Below are 20,832 nucleotides of genomic sequence, written 5' to 3' on the forward strand. Positions count from 1 at the left end.
CAGATTGTGCATGATAGCAAAGATAATGAGTGTACATAACATTGTGCAATAAATTAAAAATAAAAGCCAGTCATTTTCATAACGTTCCCTGTAAAGATTATTAAGCACATATAGGGAAATAAGAGAGAACCACACAGACACTTAAAAAGTTTGAGATAGTAGTTAGTACCTTGGGAAGAAAATGAGTAAAGTGTCTATTCCCCATCTTAGAAGCTCTCTCTCATCCTCTTGCCTTCTGGTTTGCTAAAACAAAGTTGTCTCTCTCTCCTGTGAACCTTCATTGTTCAGGACTTACGGTACTGTTAGTTGAAAGAGTGCAACCACGTTCCACTTGATGTAGTCTCTCTCTTTACTGTTGTTTTCATGATAATTATCATGCTTTTCTCGAAAAGCAAGATAATTTCCTGATGATGGTTCCAGGGGGTCATTGCATGTGCAGTGAAGTCTTGCACCAGGACATCAGGTTAATGGCCTAATCAGACAGGCTATTGGTGCTAGCAGCATGAAGTCTGACACAAGCCTCACACTCCATCTGATAAAGGAAAGGTCCTGAGGAACTTAAGTTCTGTCTTGAAGACAATTATGGAGTCGCTTGATAATTCCCTTATATTTGATGGAAAGGTGTTGAAAAAGCCTTTAATTCTTTACACTTTTAAGTTATCTCTATGTACTTGTTGCATTCTTGCAACAAGTACATAGAGATAACTTAAATGAATGCAACAAGTACACTTGTTGTATTGTTTACCAAGCCTACTGCTCTTGTAAAAAAGTAATTTCATTGAGTAGATTTCAAACCAGTTCGATGACTTTTGATTTTATTCTTCATTGTGTAGATTCCAACTCCTCCTTTTTTTATGGTGACTATTATTTGCAAGCTTTTAGTGTTGATATGAGTGCTCCATATCTCCTGTGTTTTACTTGTTAATGGTACTGAATATTTTGAAACTGTTCTATTCACAATTGGTGTACTTCCTTCTATCTGATTTTGCTGTATTGATGATGTCTTCATTTCTGACCTTTTGTCAGTAATCTTTTATAACATTTTCTTGCTCTTAATAATTTTGCTCCCTCTTTCACGGTTAAAGCTGAATGGAAATCAAATGTTCTACTTGTTTTCATTGAGGTTCATGTTCAGTGCTATGTGACTGGACATGAACCTCATATATGCTGCATAGGTAGCATATAGTCATGTACGTATATGCATGTATATTCATTATTTTTCCTACTGTGCACAATATATTAAAAGAGAAGTATTTTCATTTCTCTCATCCTCAGCATCTGTGATATTTAGTTTTCTCTGTTTTGAAATTTAAATTCTTCCCCATTCAATCATTCATCTTGGCTATCCTCATTTCATTAACTCAGCTCACTCTCATACTAAGAATTTTTTTTTTCCTCTCTGAAATCCATTTCTTCTGTAAAGACATCTGTACTTTGTCTTCCCTATATTAATTTTTTTAACACCTGCTGTCTCCCACTGAGGCAGGGCAACCTGAAAAAGAAAAACTTTTTCTTCTTTTTACATTTAGTAAGTTATACAGGAGAAGTGGTTACCAGCCCCTTGCTCCTAGCTTTTTAGTCATATTTTATGACATATAGGGCTTACAGATGAAGGATTCTTTTCCACTTTCCCATGGAGATGAAAGTAAAATAAATAGCAAGAACTATTAAGAAAATAGAAGAAAACTCAAATGGGTGTGTGTATATGTATACATGTACAAACATATGTAGCGTGATTTAAATGTAAATAGAAGTAGCAAAATGTACCTGTATTATTTAGTATGTTTTTGAGACAGAAAGAAGACACCAGCAATCTTACCATTGTGTAAAAAAAATTACAGGTTTCTGTTTCACACTCACTGGCAGGACAGTAGTACCTCCCTGGGTAATTGCTCTCTACCAACCTTCTACCTAGTATTAATTTATGTAACATTATTTATTCCCTTCCTTCTGTGGATATTACTAGTAAAATGCCTATCACCTAAGTAATACCTTTTAAAACAATCTAGTTCATACTTATTTTCTTCCTCTCATAATATTTCAGGTGAATGCTCTTTCCTTCACTTGCTGTCTTCAGCACATTGGTGAAACTGGTCATTGCCTTTATAACAGAATTAAAGAGAACAAAGGAAGTGTTTGCATTGCTAATACTAAAATGTTCATTTCTGTTACAATATCCATGCCATTAGCTGGTCCTATTTCAAAATAATTTATCATTCTTCAAGCCTTCATAGATGTCTTGTTGAAACAGTATTTACGCACACCATCCCTAACATGAACCTTAGCACCAGGTTTTCTTCTGTAGATGCTTTTCTTTCTCAGTACAGTTCATTTTTAAATGCTGTAATCTTCAGAATACTTGTGATATGATCTGACCTTGGCTGTCTCCTTACCTCTCTTGCCCTGACCTGACATCAAGCTTTTACATTTTTACCAGTACTTTTTCACTCATGACTTGATAATAGTTCAGGACAGACTGAAACATCATCCAATTTTCAGCTCTAATTTGTGGGTTAATTGTGAAGTTTCATCCATGTTGAATATACAGTACTTGACATAGTGATACTGTATCTACCATATGTAAGGCTTTCAGTTTACTCTGCAGTGTGCTAGATAGTCTTATTTAAATTAGTTATTCTCACATGAATAGTTGCTTCAGTACTTTTTAGAGGCAGATCTTTTTTGTTTGTACAAATGCTATTAGCCAGTCTCTCCCAGTTAATTTTTTTTTTTAATTTCTCTGGTACAATGACATTGTTTGCTAGAGAATATTTATGTAATCTCTTCATTTCCTCTCCTTATTCTCTGTATGATATTCATACTTCACATTGATTATAAAAATGTAATTTCTACATCGTCCATTATTATTATACAGCATTTACAGTAGGTGTCATAAATATGTGCCCCCATAAGTATGCCTTTAGCAGACCAATAGTACAGTGGAACTCTGGTTTGTGTATGGTCCACATATTGTACAATTCGGATTTAGAAAACTTTGGGGCAAAATTTTGGTCTGGATTGAGGTACGAAATCCAGAAATTGTACATATCATACGCGCCCGCCTGCCCAGGAATGCTGTCAGTCTGGTTTTGTCACTGGTTGAGTGAGCATTCATCCAAAACATTTCGCAGTTTTTGTGCTTGTTTATTGATTGCCATTGCGAAATAAGCCACCATGGGCCCAAAAAAAAGTTCCTAGTGCCAGCCCTATGGTAAAGAAGGTGAGAAACACAATTCACAACAGAAATATTTGTCTAACCTATTTTTATGTTACCCAAGTAATAGCTTTTATATCCTTTTGCTCATGTGCAAGTTAATTGTTCTACCATATTGTATTACTACAACTACTACAACTTATATCACTACTACTACTACTACTACCACTGGTATTGCACCTCACTCTAAGCCTATATATACTCTCTGTGTCCATGTACTGTTTGTAACAGCTTGACAAAGCTCCTGGAGAGTGAAACGTTGCCACAATAAAATGTCACATTAGTTGCACTTGTGTCCTTTTACTTTACAGAAACACAATAGAATTCAAGAAAGACATTGTGGAAAAATACAAAAGTGGCATATGTTTTGCTGAGCTTGCCAGGATGTATGGGAAGTCCAAATCAACAATCTGTTCCATCCTGGCAAAGAAAGTAGAAATCAAGAAAGCTAAAGTTGCAAAAGGTAAATGTGGTAATGAAACAGAGATCACAAACAATTGAAGAGAGTTCTGGAGGGATCACTTCAATATCCTCCATTGCATAAACCTTATAGGTAAGGCTTGGCAAGAAGTGACTTCCAGGACTTTAAACTCTGCTTGGAGAAAATTGTGGCCAGAATGTGTCCAAGAGAAGAATTTTGAAGGGTTTGAGGCTGACCCTGTTGACCCTATGCCTGTTGTGAAATATATTGTGTCTTTGGGAAAGTCCATGGGGTTGGATGTGAGTGGCCAGGATATGGAAGAGTTGGTGGAGGACCACAAGGTAGATCTAACCACTGAAGAGCTGCAAGACCTTCGTCTGGAACAACAACAGACCACAGCTGAGGAAATTGCTTCAGAGGAGGAGGAAGAGAGAGGGGAGAAGGTGCCTTCTTCAGTGATTAAGGACATGTGTGCAGAGTGGAATGAGTTGCAAACTTTTGTTGAAAAATATCACCCTGACAAAGCTGATACAAGCTTTATCTGCAACATGTTCAGTGACAATACCTTGTCCCATCCTAGGCAGATCTTAAAGAGATGCCAGAAACAGACTCTGGACAGATTTTTTAGTGCAACAGGGGTCCAGTGCCTGTAAAAAACAAAGAAGGGAAGTAACCCCAAAGAGGGCTTTGATATCTGAAGTCCTTATGGAGGGGGGTTCCCCTTACAAACAACCTCAACTCCCTCTCCCCTCCTTGCCTTCTTCAGTACGCCAACAAGAGTCTTCAATAAAATTATGTAATGTTCATTTATCATTAAAATTAGTCATTTGTATTGATTTCTCATTGTTTTCTGTATGTAAAACTATAGTTATTCTTTAAAAAATGTATTTTTTGTTAATATTTTGGGTGTATGGAACGGATTAATTATATTTACGTTATTTCTTATGGGAAATATTAATTCGGTTTTCATACGTTTCGGTTTTAGACCGACCTTCTGGAATGGATTAAGTACAAAAACCGGACTTCCACTGTATTTGCCTAACAGATTCAAGAAATGCCAAGGCAACTTTAGTATGGAAGATGGTGCATCCTTGCCATACTGCCCAAGATATAAAGAATTGGCCTGGAAACTCACTGGACTTTAATCCAATACAGAATGTTTGGAAACTTATTAAACTCCAGTATCTCAAGTGCTATTAAGCAGGTGTGGAAAGGTATTGACTTTCCTGCCCTTCATAAGTTAGCATTATCAGTGCCTAGGGTACCTTAGGCATGCATCAAGAGGAAGGGTAATCCTATAAAGTATTAGTTTGGGTGAGGAACACATGCATATTTCAGTATTATATACTATTTAAAACAAGAGATTGTGGTGATCAGTCTTTTTCTGTGTGATCTGTTTATTCACATGCATATTTATGATGCCTACTATAGAGGTCAAGCGCACAGAGCCTGGGAATGGGAGGCAACCATGTTTGATCCATGGAAGGGGAGGACAAGTCTGTTTCTTTAGATCATTAGCTACACTTTCCCCCAACCTCATCACTGTAACATTTAGAAGCTGTGCTTCACACACATACAAATGAATTGCCACAAATGATGTATTCCCCATTTTTGCAACACCTATTAATAAATATTGTTCCTTACCTAAATTACTCAACACTACTGCAGTTATAGTATGTTTTTCTCATGCATTTTGTGAGTTACATAATCCTTCATAGACCCATCTAGTGCATCTATTCCCGAATATTTAAGTACAGTACAGTATTCACTTCCTTCAGACTTCTTTCCAATCTAACCTCCTTTTATCTGTGTTCACCTTCGACTTCTTTTTTTGCAGTCTTTTCCCAACTTCTACAGCTTCTCTTCTAAATCTTCCAGCAGCACTGTGTCATTGGCAAACTGCAACTGTGACATTATATTGTATATGTTATTTTCTTTTCTTTAAGTTTATGCCAAAGTTTATTTCCAAATATGTATATATTATATTTTAATCAGGGAATAATATTAGACAATAGTTAAGTGCTTATGTAAATGAACCAATAGAGAAAACATGTACATGTATCTGTTAAATTAACTGCCTTGACATAAGGGCAACTTAAGAAGAATAGGTAGTGGGTACAAACATTGTATATTACCTAGACTAATCAACTTGAGGATCAGGCAAAATGAGTTAGCAAAATCCCAACTTCAAGTATGTTATTACATTGTTGAGTAGTGACTACTATTCCTCTTTTAAATGAAATAATAAATTAAGTGGTCATACTAAAATAGTAAAATTCAAGTATTTTCCTTACAAAATACTGCTGCACTCTATTTGCAGAGTAAATAAGTTTTTAGTGTAGAATCTTTATTCCAATAGCCAGTATTGTACTGTATGGTAAAAAATGTAAAAGTTTTAAAAATACGTATAGTAATAAGGTGGTGAAATGGATAAACTTTGAGGTAATAAACATTTTACTTTCTTCCAATTTTAAGCTGTATAGCCCTTGTGGCTTAGCGCTTCTTTTTGATTATAATAATAATTCCAATTTTAAATGAGAATTTTAAAGTAAGAGAACTAATTGGCATGTTGAATAGTATCTATTATACATTACTTTGTAAAGTATAAATTAAGTGCTGCACATATTTAAGCTGGCAACATTAGGTGACCTCTGGCTACTATTCTGGTTAAGAAGTTATGTGTGTATTTAAAATTAAAATGTGTAATACATTATATTTGCAGAATATGTTTTAAGATTTACTCTGAATTTATTTTAAAAGAAACGTTTAGTCAAAGTAATTCCAAAAATTCATGGAGAAAATAATTAAAGTTTTACATAATCAAGTGAGTTTCACATAGCTAACAAAAAAAAAGCTTAGGCTTAAAATAGGTAGTTAAAAATGACATGTACAGCACAATGAGACTTTTTGTTATTACGACAATTCACTTTCAAGAGACTTTATCAAGTACATAGGAAAAATATGAAATAACAGTATACTATATATGTAGTGCTGATAGTCACATTAGGTTCTAGATGAAGGTAAGGTTGCATTATTAAGACCTGATCCCTCGACCCATATGTCACCCTGTTACTTGACCCCTGTGTCCAGATGCCTCACCTTCCCCTCGCATAGTATATCTCACCTTCACCTGACCTCACCTTTGCCCAGCACATGATGTGACTACCTCTCACAACTACTGTATATCACCTTTTTGTTTTTCTTGTACTTGATAAAATCTCTTGTAGGTGAAACATCATAATAATAAAAGATTTTGCTTTACTATATGCGTCTTTTTTTTTTTTTTTAATTTGTCAGCTCACGGTCATACTTCCACTGCAACAGGTCCCCAATTTGCATACAAGGACAGCACATTTAAAACGATGTATTAACATGTTGAAACTATGTCTTTTCACCCTAGTGCCAACAAATGTAAGAAAATTGTTGGTAGCATAGTTAATAAACTCTAAAGAGAACTAACTACTGTACAAGGTTCTTAAAGTTGAAAAATGAAAATCACAATATGACCAAAACAACCCACAATTAGGAGAGGAAAATTTAGACAGTATTTTGGTCTGAATACATTCAATCAAGCATCTGAACTACTAGGAACATTTGAAGTCCATTGAACTGCAGTCCTTGGAATATAAGCAAGAAAGGTACATCATAATTTACATAGGGGAAATCTTGGAGGAATGGATACCAAACCTGCACACTGAAATCACTCCATATGAAGGTAAAAGATTTTACATATGGGGCAAAGTACTGTACTTCCAGTAAAGAGCAGGGGCACAGTGAGTACACTAAGGAAAAGCTTAGTAGGTGGCAGAGATCCCCAGCTATTTCAGTGCTTTCCTTTCATGTACAGTACAACAGGAATTACCAACAAACTACTGGCTGTCATCAGAAGGGCACTTTACAATTTCCTAGAGTCAATTTATGACCGGCTTGGTTGTGGTTCATATGTCTGATTGTGTGGGGCCAGTAGTAACAGCCTGGTTCAGAAAGCTTTGGTCCACTTGGAGGCCTGGTCTGGGACTGGGTTATGGGAGCATTGACCCCCCAAAACTTCTTCAGGTATGATTATCAAGGGTCTAGGATGGGCTGAAACATTGTCTGAAATTTTCTTCTGAAATTGTAGGTTTTTTGGAAGTGCCTGATGATCCAAAGTGAGATTGCTTTGCCAGCTTGTAGGCTGTATACAGCAGTAGAGGATTATATAATAAAGGGAGTCACCAGGTTGTAGGTTGTAAGAGTAGGGTTCTCAAGAATATTTATAGCCAGTTTATAAATACATTCTTAGAATTTTTCTAATCTGCATGGATTGAAGAGAGGGAGGAATGATTGAGTTATTGTATAACCAATGAGTAGATATGACATTTGGGCAATACTGTATGGAAAGTGTTGATCACTTGGCAACCCCCCAGTGTGATTCCAACCCTCCCCAGGGGGTGCTACAGAAGGTGCGGCAACCAGAAGGCATTCCCGATGGTTCGCCCACTCAGGAGAAGCTGACATCATCTTCCTGCAGCAAGCCACGCAAGCATAAGACCTCTGACAACGAACACAGTCATGGATCATTTTTCCTCAGGATCGGTGCTATTGGTAAGTTTTTACTGTTATTTATATGTAATATCATTATATAATTTGGTTTATATTTGTAATTGATGTACAGTATTGTAAATATAAATCACATATGAAGAGATCTACCCTGTCTTCCCTCAGGGCAGGGTAGGGGTCTGCCTAGGAAAGGTTGGAGGGAGGGGGTAAAGGAGGTTTTGTGTGCAAGGGGCTTGGACTTTCAGCAAGCATGCGTGAGCATGTTAGATAAGAGCAAATGGAGACAAATGATTTTTAGGACTTGACATGCTGTTGGAGTGTGAGCAAGGTAATGTTTATGAAGGGATTCAGGGAAACTGGCAGTCTGGACTTGAGTCCTGGAAATGGGAAGTACAGTGAAGGAAGGGTGTTAATGTCGCAGTTTTATAACTGTAGTGTAAGCGTGCCTCTGGCAAGACAGTGATGGAGTGAATGATGACGAAAGTTTTTCTTTTTTGGGCCACCCTGCCTTGGTGGGAGATGGCCGATGTGTTAAAAAAAAAAAATCTGAATATTGTAGTACATATTCTATTATTTGTATATAACCCTTTGACTGTCGCAACCCCAATTCTGAAAGTGTCTCCCAAAATATTTGAAAAAAAAAAAAAAATTTATTGTGAAATGATAGAGAATCTTTTTCCGATGGTAATGACACCAAAAGTAAGAAATTTGATGGAAAACTTATGGAATTATGATCTCGCGAAGTTAGCAATCTCAGCGATACATACTCATCGGCGATTTCACCCACTTTGAGCCCTATTTTTGGCCAATTTTATTGTTCCAGTTGACCAAACTTATAGCAGTTTCTCTAGAACTCCATTTGTTCTAACAATTGAGTACAAGAAACCGTCCATTTACCGATTTTAATTACCCAATAAAGTGGTCAGAAATTGGCAGTTTGGCCAATTTCACACAAATTAAAAGATAACACTAAAATAACATTTTCTTTGTTCATTAGTCATATCTCCAGGCCCCTCTTATATTACTCTTGCTTTCTATTTTGAATTTTTATTCACACAAAAAATAGAAGATTTATTGTTATGCAGACTACTGCATTATTGTAAAAACAGTATAAATAATATCAGTGCACATGTGAAAGAATAATAGACTCACCAGTTGACGTGTATTGGACGCGTGGTGTGATTTGTTTACTCTTGAACATCAGCAAAAATTGAACATTTCCGCTAATTTGAGCTCAATTTCAAGGTCCTTTTCATTGTGAAACTAATCAGAAGCATCTCTATTTCTGTAATATGTCTTCCATTCTATCATATGAGACCAAGAAAATGAGAATACAACCTTAAATACTATACGAAAATACACCTCAATAACACAGTCGGAGTTTTTTTTTCTCATTATGCACTGCGTGCTGCAGGATTTTTTTCTGTGCACACTGACCACACAGACGCATTCTCTTACATGTAGGCCTACCTGCTTTCTCCTGCATGATTTGAAGCCCCTAGAATTTAGGGTTAGTAATACGTCAGAAACACTGGTTCATAGGATGTATATATACAGCCGAAATAGTCAAAGAGTTAAAAGTTTCATCCTCTGCCCCCTTTTCCTTAGTATGTTCACTAGTAATTAATTGTTTGTAGAGTGCCTCATTTGCTTATACCCATACAATTATTAAAATTTTGACATTTAAAAACTGTAAGGACTCACTGCCCTTCCCAGACTAATTACTGGCTTACTTGCCTCCCCAGACTAATTGTTGACTTACCTACCTCCCCAGACTAATTACTGGCTTACCTACCTCCCCAGACTAATTACTGGTGGCTTACCTACCTTCCCAGACTAATTACTAGCTTCCCCCCTCTCCAGAATACTGGCTTCTACCCCCCTTTATAGAATACTGTTTTCCCTCTCCCCCCCAGGCTAATTACTAGCTATCCTCTCTCCCAGACTAATTACTAGCTTTCCTCCCCAAGACTAGTTACTAGCTTTCCTCTCCCTCCCAGGCTAATTACTAGCTTTTCTCTCCTCCCAGACTAATTACTAGCTTTTCTCTCCCCTCAGACAAATTACTAGCTTTCCTCTCCCCCAGACAGATTTCTAGCTTCCCTCACCCCAGATTAATTACTAGCTTTCCTCTCCCCCAGACTACTACCTTTCCTCTCCCCCAGACTAAATTAAAATTATTTTTTTTTATTATGAGTCATACAATGAAGTTACAGAAGTTGTACATTCCAGTTAGTTGTATATTTTTTTTATTTTTATCTTATTATGCTGTTGAAAGTTCCAAGGAAACCTACTAATTATGCAATGCATTTCAGGCAAACTAATCACAATAAAAATGCTTTGCATACCAGTAGCTTTCTTTGGTGCCCACCAATGTTTTATTTCATATAAACTGCATTATTTTTGTACCACAAAGAGAAATAAAAATTTGAATTTGGCTTACTACTAAAATCTATTGAGTATCAGTACAGCTTCAAATGACAGCCAAACATTATCACTAATGACAAAATCTGGAATTACAGACTGTTTCCATTTTGTACGAAGCTTCCAATATTTGTCTGGTCATTTTTTTTTTTTTTTTGTCTGAAATTGCCAAAATTCGTTAATAAGAGAGCTGTACTATATCTGAAAAATTCTAATTTATATTTTTTTAAATGACTATAAAATTACATAAAATTACTTCATTCTTGCAGCATTTGGACTGGGTACAATGATCTACAATGGATTAGAGTTTGGTGTATTTTTTGAGATCCCCATCACATCCCCATGTTACCAGATCCTACGTGGTGTCAACCCTCTGCTACAACTGGTTTTCACATTCATGCAGATGTATTTCATCTTTATGAATGCCAGGGTAAGTTTAATGTCACTATGTTTGCTACTGGATTATACTAGTCAATACTCTTCCTTTAAGAAGGGGGTGCCTTGATGCCAGTAAAGGGCTCTTGATCCTATGAATTGGAGTTACATTCTCCTCCCTTATCTCAAATGCAATGTTTTATGTGATTGTTATATACAGTATTTCCATTTTAATAATAATAATGATAATAATAATTAGATAATGTTCACTGGGTCACCGCTACCGTAAAGATAAAGGTTTATTTCTTTGTAAAGGTTACAATGTGTAATTACAATTTTGATTTTCTAAGTACAAAGAAAGCCACTATCATGTCAGGGCATTTCAGGGCAACCACTGATGTGTTAAAAAGAAAGCACACATATAATATAGAATTATCACCATAACATTTACAGGTGTCCACTAGGAAATTGTTTTATTGCTGAACTTCTTAAAGGAAGCCGTGTTTGTTTAAAGTCATGATTTAATTGAATATATGTTCAAATAGGTAAAGGCAGTGGCAGATTTAGAGGTCCAGGGGCCCTACTGTATTAGCTATTGCACTATTGGGAAAAAAAAAAATTTAACTTCAAAGCCAGATGTACGACTGATTACATGACTGCCACTAGTTTGCTGCTAGCTTAGGGCCCTGACTTCTGAGGAGCCCAAAGTGGCCACTTAATCCACTTATCAGCAAATTTGGCACTAGATAAAGGGATTTATTTGGAAATATTGCACTGAGTAATTAACATGTATCTCATGATCTCAGATGCTTTGTTTTTCTGGGAGTTTGCACAAGTTTGAAGATAGTCACCAGTGTGTGGCATAGCATACCTTACATTAACACTGACACCAGTAAACTAGAAAATTTCATGTATAGCTTGGACGAAATCATGAGTGGTTGCATTAGCTGTTTAAATATAGGAACTGCCTCATATAAGCCACTAGCTCTTATATCATTATTTTATTTTGATTACCCTTCCTCAGAGGAGGAAAACCTTAGTATTTTATATATTGTTTCTTCTTTGAATCTTAGGCCTTTGAAAGTACAGTATATGCAGCAATTTGAAAGCTTTTACCTCAAAAATAAGAATTGTGAAAATGATTAATGTTACCTCAGCAACAGCAGTCGTGAAATGGCAGAAGCTAATAGTGTAATTATTTGCAACAAGAAAACAAAAAATGAAAGTTACTGATTCCATGCTTTGGAGATAGAGAAAGTATAAAAAACTTATCAAGTTGTACTATGACTACAGTATAAGTATATTCCATGTTGTACAGTACCATGCTTTTATTATTCATACATATGTTCAGTACATAATAAATATATAAATGTTACTGACTTTATGCAGTTGAAGCGTTCCAGGATCATGACAGCTGTATCAAGCTTAGTAAAACCATCAACAATTAACTTAGCATAAGAAACTTCATTAAGCCTTACACACTGCACTGATTGCATATGGCAAATGTGTAGGTCCTAATGCACACACAGTTACTGACAGAAATGGAACATCAGGACTAGCAGAGTCACAAGGTAAACCCATATTAAGCACGGAAAGCCTGTCTGGGGAAACCAAGCAAAATTAATTTCCTCATTTGTACAGGTCTAATACTACTGTAGTATGACAATGTTTAACACAATTGTTACATATTTTGAAAGATATAGAGTAAAAGCTTTTTTAATATAAATATTGTATTTCCATAGCTAAATATCCACAAGTTCAAATTCCTTGCCCGGTTTGGCTTGATGCACATTGTGGCCACAAACCTGTGTGTGTGGGTGCGAACCCTAGTACGGGAGAGTCTGAAGGAAATCAACGAATTCAGGGTAGCACAGGGACACAAGGGAGAAGACTACATGATCCTTGGTGAGTGATATTTTATGCCTAAGCAGTATATATTTAATTCATTGTGAACTCTTCATGGGAGGTGCCTTGATGCTGGCAAAGGGCTCTTGATCCAAGGAATTGGAGCTAACCTCTTCTCCCTTGGATCAAGCTTGATTAGTTTATATTATCTGGGTGCTAATATGATCCTTATAAATTTATCATCCCATGAATATAATAAATAATAAATTATTCTTTGTGGCTGCAGATTAATGATAAATATATTGTATTTATATAAGGTAAAGTACTCTAATGTATATATTCTTCTGTAAAAGCTGTCAACAAATATCTTTCTATCAGGCTTACTCTGTTGCCAACTCAACTCAGTAGGTACTGTTTATTGCACTTGTTCTTGTTGCGTACTCATGGCTTGCTATGTTAGTTACTTCATACATTTCATATTAAGATATTTTTGCACTTCTAACCCACAGATGAATATTACTTTTCAAGACTCAGTGTAGTTGTAGCCAAACTTTCTTGCCAGTCTGTTAAGAATTTCCTTCTCTAAAACTTAAATAATGACAATATCTAAAGAGTTTTGAAGATGACACTTACTACCATATCACTTTATGCCAGTAAAAAATTTAGTGAAGGCAGTGAGCTTTTCCTTCATTACTAAATTTTTACTTCTGCTTCTAATGTTCATTAAAGTAGAAAGCTTGCTAGTAAGCTAGCTCTCTTTAGACTAACCACCCTTCTGGTGTAGACTTGTCTGACTCACTCTCTCTTCTCACTGACAGAGGGTATTCGGCGTGCACTGGAAAATCGTGGCCTCATGGCCCCCAACAAGTACCTCTATAATCTGGACGATTTCGTTGAAATGCAGGAAATCAATGAAACCATGCAGCAGGGTATGTCCCTCGGGACTAAAGTGCACTCTTGTGAGCTTGAGCCTGGGAAACTAAACTCTCAGGATTATTTTTTTGGCCCAAACACTAGTGCTTTATGTATCAATTTTGGCCTGTTATCATAGTACAGGAATGTTATCAGTGTTTATTTTTATATTTTTAATGAAGTACCATATACATGTATCAGTGGAAATGTAGTACTAATTAACTTTTACAGTGCAGCATTTCAACAGCTGTATTTTTCCCTTGGTGTGCATACTTATGCATCATGAGGATTTTGCATGAGAGGTCCTAAAAAATAACAACAATGGCCTGAATGTTTTAGATTATGTACGGATGGTATTTAATGGGTATTACTCTGAGTGCTTTAATTAGCTATTGTGCATGTCTTTCTCTGCAACAGTTTAGAGGTTCTTTGATACTGTATGCTTTGTGAATCTTGCAGTGCTATCATCCTTTCTTACTTGCATTTTTATTTATAGTTTGTTTTCCCTTTACTGAAGTAATATTGTGAATACATAGCACTTCTCAGCAAATGAAAGTTGTTAAATTTGATGATTCTGCAGCAAGTGGCTGGGCAAATGAAGAGGACATTGTCAACCGTACTTGTGAACGAGTGGAGATAATGGGTTCCATTGTATCAGACTCGGCTCCATACCTGTACCCCTTCATTGTCGAGTACTCTCTCATCGGTGCTGCAGTGCTCTATATAATGTGGAAGCATATTGGTCGGAATCCTAGGTAATTGTTTTCATTTTAACAACTCAGTGTCTTGAATGTTCATAATGTGAACGTTATTAAAATTTGTAAAGTAAGTTGTCACTAATTGAATATTTTTTTAATTTTAGGATAAATAATTTGGCTAAAATTTAAACAATATACGCTTTTTTTTTTAATGTAACAGGAAGGATTTACCACTGAAAGAGTCATACCAACAAGAAAGGTGAAGTATCATTTGTTGAAAGATCATTTGAATATGCAGGAATTTCAAAATTGCTTTGATATACAACTCAGATTTTGCACTGAAATAATATTTTTATTTAGTGGATTATTACATTTAATGTGTCAAATGGATATTTTATTGTAATAAGTTAGTGTACTGTTCTTTGAACAAAAGAGATTTTTTCAACAGGTTTGTGTATGACCCAGAAGTGCCAGGAGACGGCATGTCAGTAGTGTCTAGACGCTGCCATTCCCGTGTGGACTGTGTGGGTGCCAGCAAGGGGCTCTTCTGCGGACTTCTTGTCCTGGTAGCTTCATTGATCTGTCTCATCCTTTTCTTCGTGCTAGTCAACCGAGAAGAGCTCAAAATGCTGGCTATATACCTGGCTGACTGCTCTCACTGTGGGATCATGTTCTTCAGTATAATTGCCATGTTCATTGGTTTTGTCAGGTCAGTTCTCAAAATAGAAAAATAGACACACAGAAATGTGAAGAAGAAACAGGTATTAATTATATTGAAGGTATGTATGTATGCTTGTATAACTGCTTGTATGTTCTATAAAAAGTATGTGTATATGCATGTACAGTATATTCTTCTATATATAAAGCAAAACAAAAATATTTACGAAAGATATACAGTGGACCCCCGCATACCGCACGCATCGCATACCGTACAATCCGCATACCACTCGCTTTTTTCGCAAAAATTTTGCTCTCGCATACCGCCCAAAAACCCGCTCACCGCTCTTCGTCCGAGACGCGTCCAATGTGCGGCCTGAGCCACGCTCACATGTTCCGCCGGTGGCATTGTTTACCAGCCAGCCTCCGCGGTAACATCCAAGTATACAATAGGAACATTTCGTATTATTACAGTGTTTTTGGTGATTTTTTCTGGAAAATAAGTGACCATGGGCCCCAAGAAAGCTTCTAGTGCCAACCCTACAGCAATAAGGGTGAGAATTACTATAGAGATGAAGAAAAAGATCATTGATAAGTATGAAAGTGGAGTGCGTGTCTCCGAGCTGGCCAGGTTGTATAATAAACCCCAATCAACCATCGCTACTATTGGTGGTACAGCTGCTGTACCACTGTCAGCTGCTGCTGCACTGTCAGCTGCTGCTGCTGTTGTACCACCGTCAGCTGCTGCTGCTGCTGTAGCACCGTCTGCTGCTGCTGTAGCATCGTCTGCTGCTGCTGTAGCATCGTCTGCTGCTGCTGTAGCATCGTCTGCTGCTGCTGTAGCATCGTCTGCTGCTGCTGTAGCATCGTCTGCTGCTGCTGTAGCATCGTCTGCTGCTGCTGTAGCATTGTCTGCTGCTGCTGTAGCATCGTCTGCTGCTGCTGTAGCATCGTCTGCTGCTGCTGTAGCATCGTCTGCTGCTGCTGTAGCATCGTCTGCTGCTGCTGTAGCATCGTCTGCTGCTGCTGTAGCATCGTCTGCTGCTGCTGTAGCATCGTCTGTTGCTGCTGTAGCATCGTCTGTTGCTGCTGTAGCTTCGTCTGCTGCTGTTGTACCACCGTCAGCTGCTGCTGCTGCTGTAGCACCGTTGTTGGTGTGGCTTATTGAGAATACCAAGAAACAATTAACCCCAGAGGATTTGCCACCCAGGATAACCCAAAAAAGTCAGTGTCATCGAAGACTGTCTAACTTATTTCCATTGGGGTCCTTAATCTTGTCTCCCAGGATGCAACCCACACCAGTCGACTAACACCCAGGTGAACAGGGAAAAATGCCTGGAACTAGTGCTCATATTGGTGAATTTAAAGCCAGCAAAGGTTGGTTTGAGAGATTTAAGAATCGTAGTGGCATACACAGTGTGATAAGGCCTGTTCTGGAAGAAAATGCCAAACAGGACCTACAGTACTCAGGAGGAAAAGGCACTCCCAGGACACAGTGTCTCATCAGTCATTGCTGCATCTTCAATAAAGGTAAGTGTCATTTATTCTTCATTTAGCAGAGTAGTACATGCACAATATATATTGTGCATGTACTACTCTACTATTGTGCATGTATCCTTCTCTTTGTGTGTAGGAAAATGTATATTTCATGTGGTAAAATTTTTTTTTTCATACTTTTGGGTGTCTTGCACGGATTAATTTGATTTCCATTATTTCTTATGGGGAAAATTCATTCGCATACCGAACATTTCGCATAACAATCAGCCCTCTTGCACGGATTAAAGTCGTTATGCGGGGGTCCACTGTACAGTGTTACACTGTTGTGCAACATTTATTTCATATGTTTTGGAAAGTCCTCTGGTTATGCAGACCATTTCAAGCAGAATGGAAGGCTTGAATTGGAGAGCAGTAATATCTTATATCTGGCAGTAAAAAAAAAAGTAGCATTTCTTGTGGTCAGAGCTGTAAAGATGAGCTGTTTTTCTTTGTGTCTTTTAAGGTTATTGGGGCTGATTTGTGCTGGGTTTTTGATCATTTTATGTTTTCAAATACCCTGTTGGGCTGAGAAATTGGAGTAAATGTGGAGCTTCTGTATATATGAGGGAGAGGGGATAGCTCTAGTGGCACAGCCAGGATTTCTGTTTAGGAGCTTAGGCCAGTACTTCCATCTCAGAGGGGTTTAAAATCATGAGATGCTGAAAAAAGTCAAATAAATAATTTTTAAAATCATGTTTTTCAGTGTGTATGTAAATTTTTGTTAAACTATCTTGCCTTCATGATCACTGGTCAATATAATCCAGTTAAAATTAACCATTAACCCTTAAACTGTCCAAACGTAGAACTACATTCACCTGTGTGGCGCTCCAAATATTTTGAAAATTAAAAAAAATTTTTTTTGTTGTTAAATTAAAGAGGGCAATTTTCTGTGCAGTATAAGGACCAAAAAAAATTTTTTTAGGACCAGTACTTACCAAGATATAAGAGCACGAAGTTGTCTCTGGATGTTCACCTGATGGCAACAGCCAGTCCTGCCGCTTGCAGAAGTGTTGTCGATTTACCTTGTTTTATCGTTTTTCGATTAATTTATATAATTTTTATGCTCTGATAATTACAGTTTATAATAGTTTTGTGATTTCATAGCTAATCTTTGTTCTGACACTAATATTATGTACTGAAATAATACTCAAATTGTAACAATCACACTGACAGGTGAACATTTTCACCTGCCCTGGTCATTTACTATTGTCTAGAAATATATACAAAGTATTTATAAGTCTCAACAATGTTTTAGACACGCTGGAGTATGAAACTTCTTGAAGCATGGTGTTATGACAAGGGTCAGAATGTGCCCTGCTGGAGGGAACCTTGCCTTTATATGTTTTTACTCTTGCACACAAACATGTCTTTGTATATCAATCAGTCTTGTCTGTATCTGTACATCTGTCTGTCTGTCTGCCTAGTTCTGCTTATCTGCCTGTCCAGTTCAGCTTATCTGTCTTTCTGTCTTCTGTGTGTGCCTGGAGTGTAATATGAACTCCTTGAAAAATGGTTTTATGACAAGCATCAGATAACAAGTGACATTTGTTGAATGTGCACTGCTGGAGGGGGGAACCTTGCCTTTTTATGTTTTTACTCATGCACACAAACATGTCTGTATGTCTGTCTATTTGTACATCTATCTGTCTAGCTCTGCTTATCTGTACATCTGCCCATCTAGCTCTGCTCATCTGTACATCTGTCTGTCTAGCTCTGCTTACCTGTCTGTCAAGTTCTGCTTATCTGTCTTTCTGTCTGCCTGTGTGTGTGTGTCTTTCCATCTTCTTGTCTCTGTCTCAGGGAGCAGCTAGTAAACTTGTTGGTTTGTGGTGCATGGGCCGCTCCCTGATTGCTGAGCAAGTGACACTACTATTATTTGCGTCATGTTTATGTCTTACATCTACAAACACTGTATAGCACTTGGCCTGGAATTTTTGGGTTATCCTAGGTAATTTACATTATGTATGATAACTGTATTTATGAGTACATGTGAGAGACAGAGATATAGACAGATACAGACAGATACAGACAGAGACAGCCAAAGCCAGCCAACCAGCCACCCGAATACATAAGAACATAAGAAAGAAGGAACACTGCAGCAGGCCTACTGGCCCATGCAAGGCAGGTCCATGTCACCCCCCAGCTTAGGCCAATGACCCACCTAGTCAGGTCACATCCACTGAAAGAAGGAGCATAACATCTGACCCAGTAGCACAAGCTAGTCAGGTCTAACTCACACCCATCCACACCCACTCATGCATTTATCTAACCTGTTTTTACTTTCCTCTTAAAATGTGAGTGTTAGTATGACATGACATCAGTGAATCACTGGTGTTTGCCACACTATTTGCTCTAGCTGGCCCTCAATTGAACTAGTGCTCCTACAAGGTACCAAGTGGTCCCCGAGTGCACAGAGCCATTCTTTCATGTCTAGGCGAATCAGACCAATTGCACCAAATTTGAAGGAATGAAAAATAAAACATTGATCTACTTTCAGAGCCTGCCGCACGTGATCGTAGATCTACGTATAGACAGTTTAAGGGTTAACTGCAAAAAAAGTACATGTATTAGCATCTGGGGAGTTTTGGCATCTGGATAGTTTTAACACACTAGCTGTCTCCCACCAAGTTAGGATGACCCAAAAAGAAGAAACACTTTTACCATCATTCACTCTATCAGTCTTGCCAGAGGCACATGCTCCTCCAAACTGCAAATGTATCCCCAATTCTCCTTCAAAGTGCAGGCACTGTACTTTCCATCTCCAGAACTTAAGTCCCATTAACCAGTTTTCCTGAATCCCTTTACAAAATGTTACCTTGTTCACACTCCAACAGTTCGTCAAGTCCCAAATGCCATTTGCCTCCATTCTTATCTAACACACACACACATGCCTAGACATCCAAGCCCCTCACACATAAAACCTCCTTTACCCCCTCCCTCTAACCTTTCCTAGAGTGACCCCTACCCCATTTACCCTCCATTACAGATTTATACATCCTCCAAGTCATCTTGTTTTGCACCATCCTCTCTAAATGTTCAAACCACATCAGCAACCCTTCTGGGTAATACTTTTGGTAACCCCACACCTCCTCTTAATCTCCAGGCTATGAATTCTCTGCATAATATTTACACCACACATTTCTCTCAAACACATCTCCATTGCCTCCAGCCTCCTTGTTGCAACATGCACAACCCATACTTCACACCCATAGGAGAGTGGGTAACACTATACTCTCACACATTCCCATTTTTGCCTCCATGGATGATGTTCTTTGTTTCCACAGATGCCTCAAATTCTAATTCTTAAATATATACTCGAATATAACCTGACTTCATGTATAAGTTGACTCTAACTTTTTTTTATCAAAAAATCCTTGCTTTTTTTAATATATGTCATATATAAATCTACACTTCTACTTTGTAAAAACCTCTCGTATGCTAACTTTTTCTCTCTTATTACTCTCTTTACATCATCATTCCACCAATCGCTCTTCTTCCCTCCCGCACCCACTTGTGGTTACAGGAAAGTGGGTGCGGGAGGGAAGAAGAGCGATTGGTGGAATGATGATGTAAAGAGAGTAGTAAGAGAGAAAAAGTTAGCATATGGGAGGTTTTTACAAAGTAAAAGTGATGCAAGGAGGGAGGAGTACAGTGGACCCCCGGTTAACGAACTTTTTTCATTCCAGTAGTATGTTCAGGTACCAGTACTGACGGAATTTTTTCCCATAAGGAATATTGTGAAGTAGATTAGTCCATTTCAGACCCCCAAACATACACGTACAAACGCACTTACATAAATACACTTACATAATTGGTCGCATTTGGAGGTGATCGTTAAGCGGGGGTCCACTGTATATGGAGAGAAAAAGAGAAGTTAGGAGAGTGGTGAAGCAGTGTAAAAAGAGAGCAAATGAGAGTGGGTGAGATGTTACCAACAAATTTTGTTGAAAATAAGAAAAATTTTTGGAATTAGATTAATAAGTTGAGAAAGCCTAGGGAATGAATAAATTTGTTAGTTAAAAATAGGAGAGGAGAGTTAGAGGTATCAGGAAGATGGAGGGAATATTTTGAGGAATTGCTAATGTTGATGAAGATAGGGAAGCTGTGATTTCATGTATAGGACAAGGAGGAATAACATCTTATAGTAGTGAGGAAGAGCCAGTTGTGAGTTGGGGGAAAGTGCATGGGGCAGTGGGTAGAATGAAAGGGAG

The 20,832-nt window shown here is 37.6% G+C and overlaps 1 protein-coding gene across 6 annotated transcripts in view; it reads left to right on the top strand.

The window, feature by feature from the left end:
- The window catches only part of LOC128698195 (proton channel OtopLc), a 1,090,877-nt gene that overhangs the window by 1,050,501 nt on the left and 19,544 nt on the right, over positions 1 to 20,832 (top strand). For 5 of the 6 annotated variants that reach the window (XM_070098675.1, XM_053790324.2, XM_053790314.2 and 2 more), the window contains 7 exons: positions 8,063 to 8,219; positions 10,868 to 11,028; positions 12,716 to 12,878; positions 13,637 to 13,747; positions 14,311 to 14,485; positions 14,649 to 14,687; positions 14,877 to 15,137. In XM_070098675.1, coding sequence (XP_069954776.1) covers positions 8,063 to 8,219; positions 10,868 to 11,028; positions 12,716 to 12,878; positions 13,637 to 13,747; positions 14,311 to 14,485; positions 14,649 to 14,687; positions 14,877 to 15,137 — 1,067 coding nt within the window. The remainder of the gene's footprint in view (positions 1 to 8,062; positions 8,220 to 10,867; positions 11,029 to 12,715; positions 12,879 to 13,636; positions 13,748 to 14,310; positions 14,486 to 14,648; positions 14,688 to 14,876; positions 15,138 to 20,832) is intronic. The other variant, XM_053790317.2, reaches the window with a different exon arrangement.

This window comes from Cherax quadricarinatus, chromosome 63 (genome assembly GCF_038502225.1).
Source record: "Cherax quadricarinatus isolate ZL_2023a chromosome 63, ASM3850222v1, whole genome shotgun sequence".
NCBI classification, from domain to species: domain Eukaryota; kingdom Metazoa; phylum Arthropoda; class Malacostraca; order Decapoda; family Parastacidae; genus Cherax; species Cherax quadricarinatus.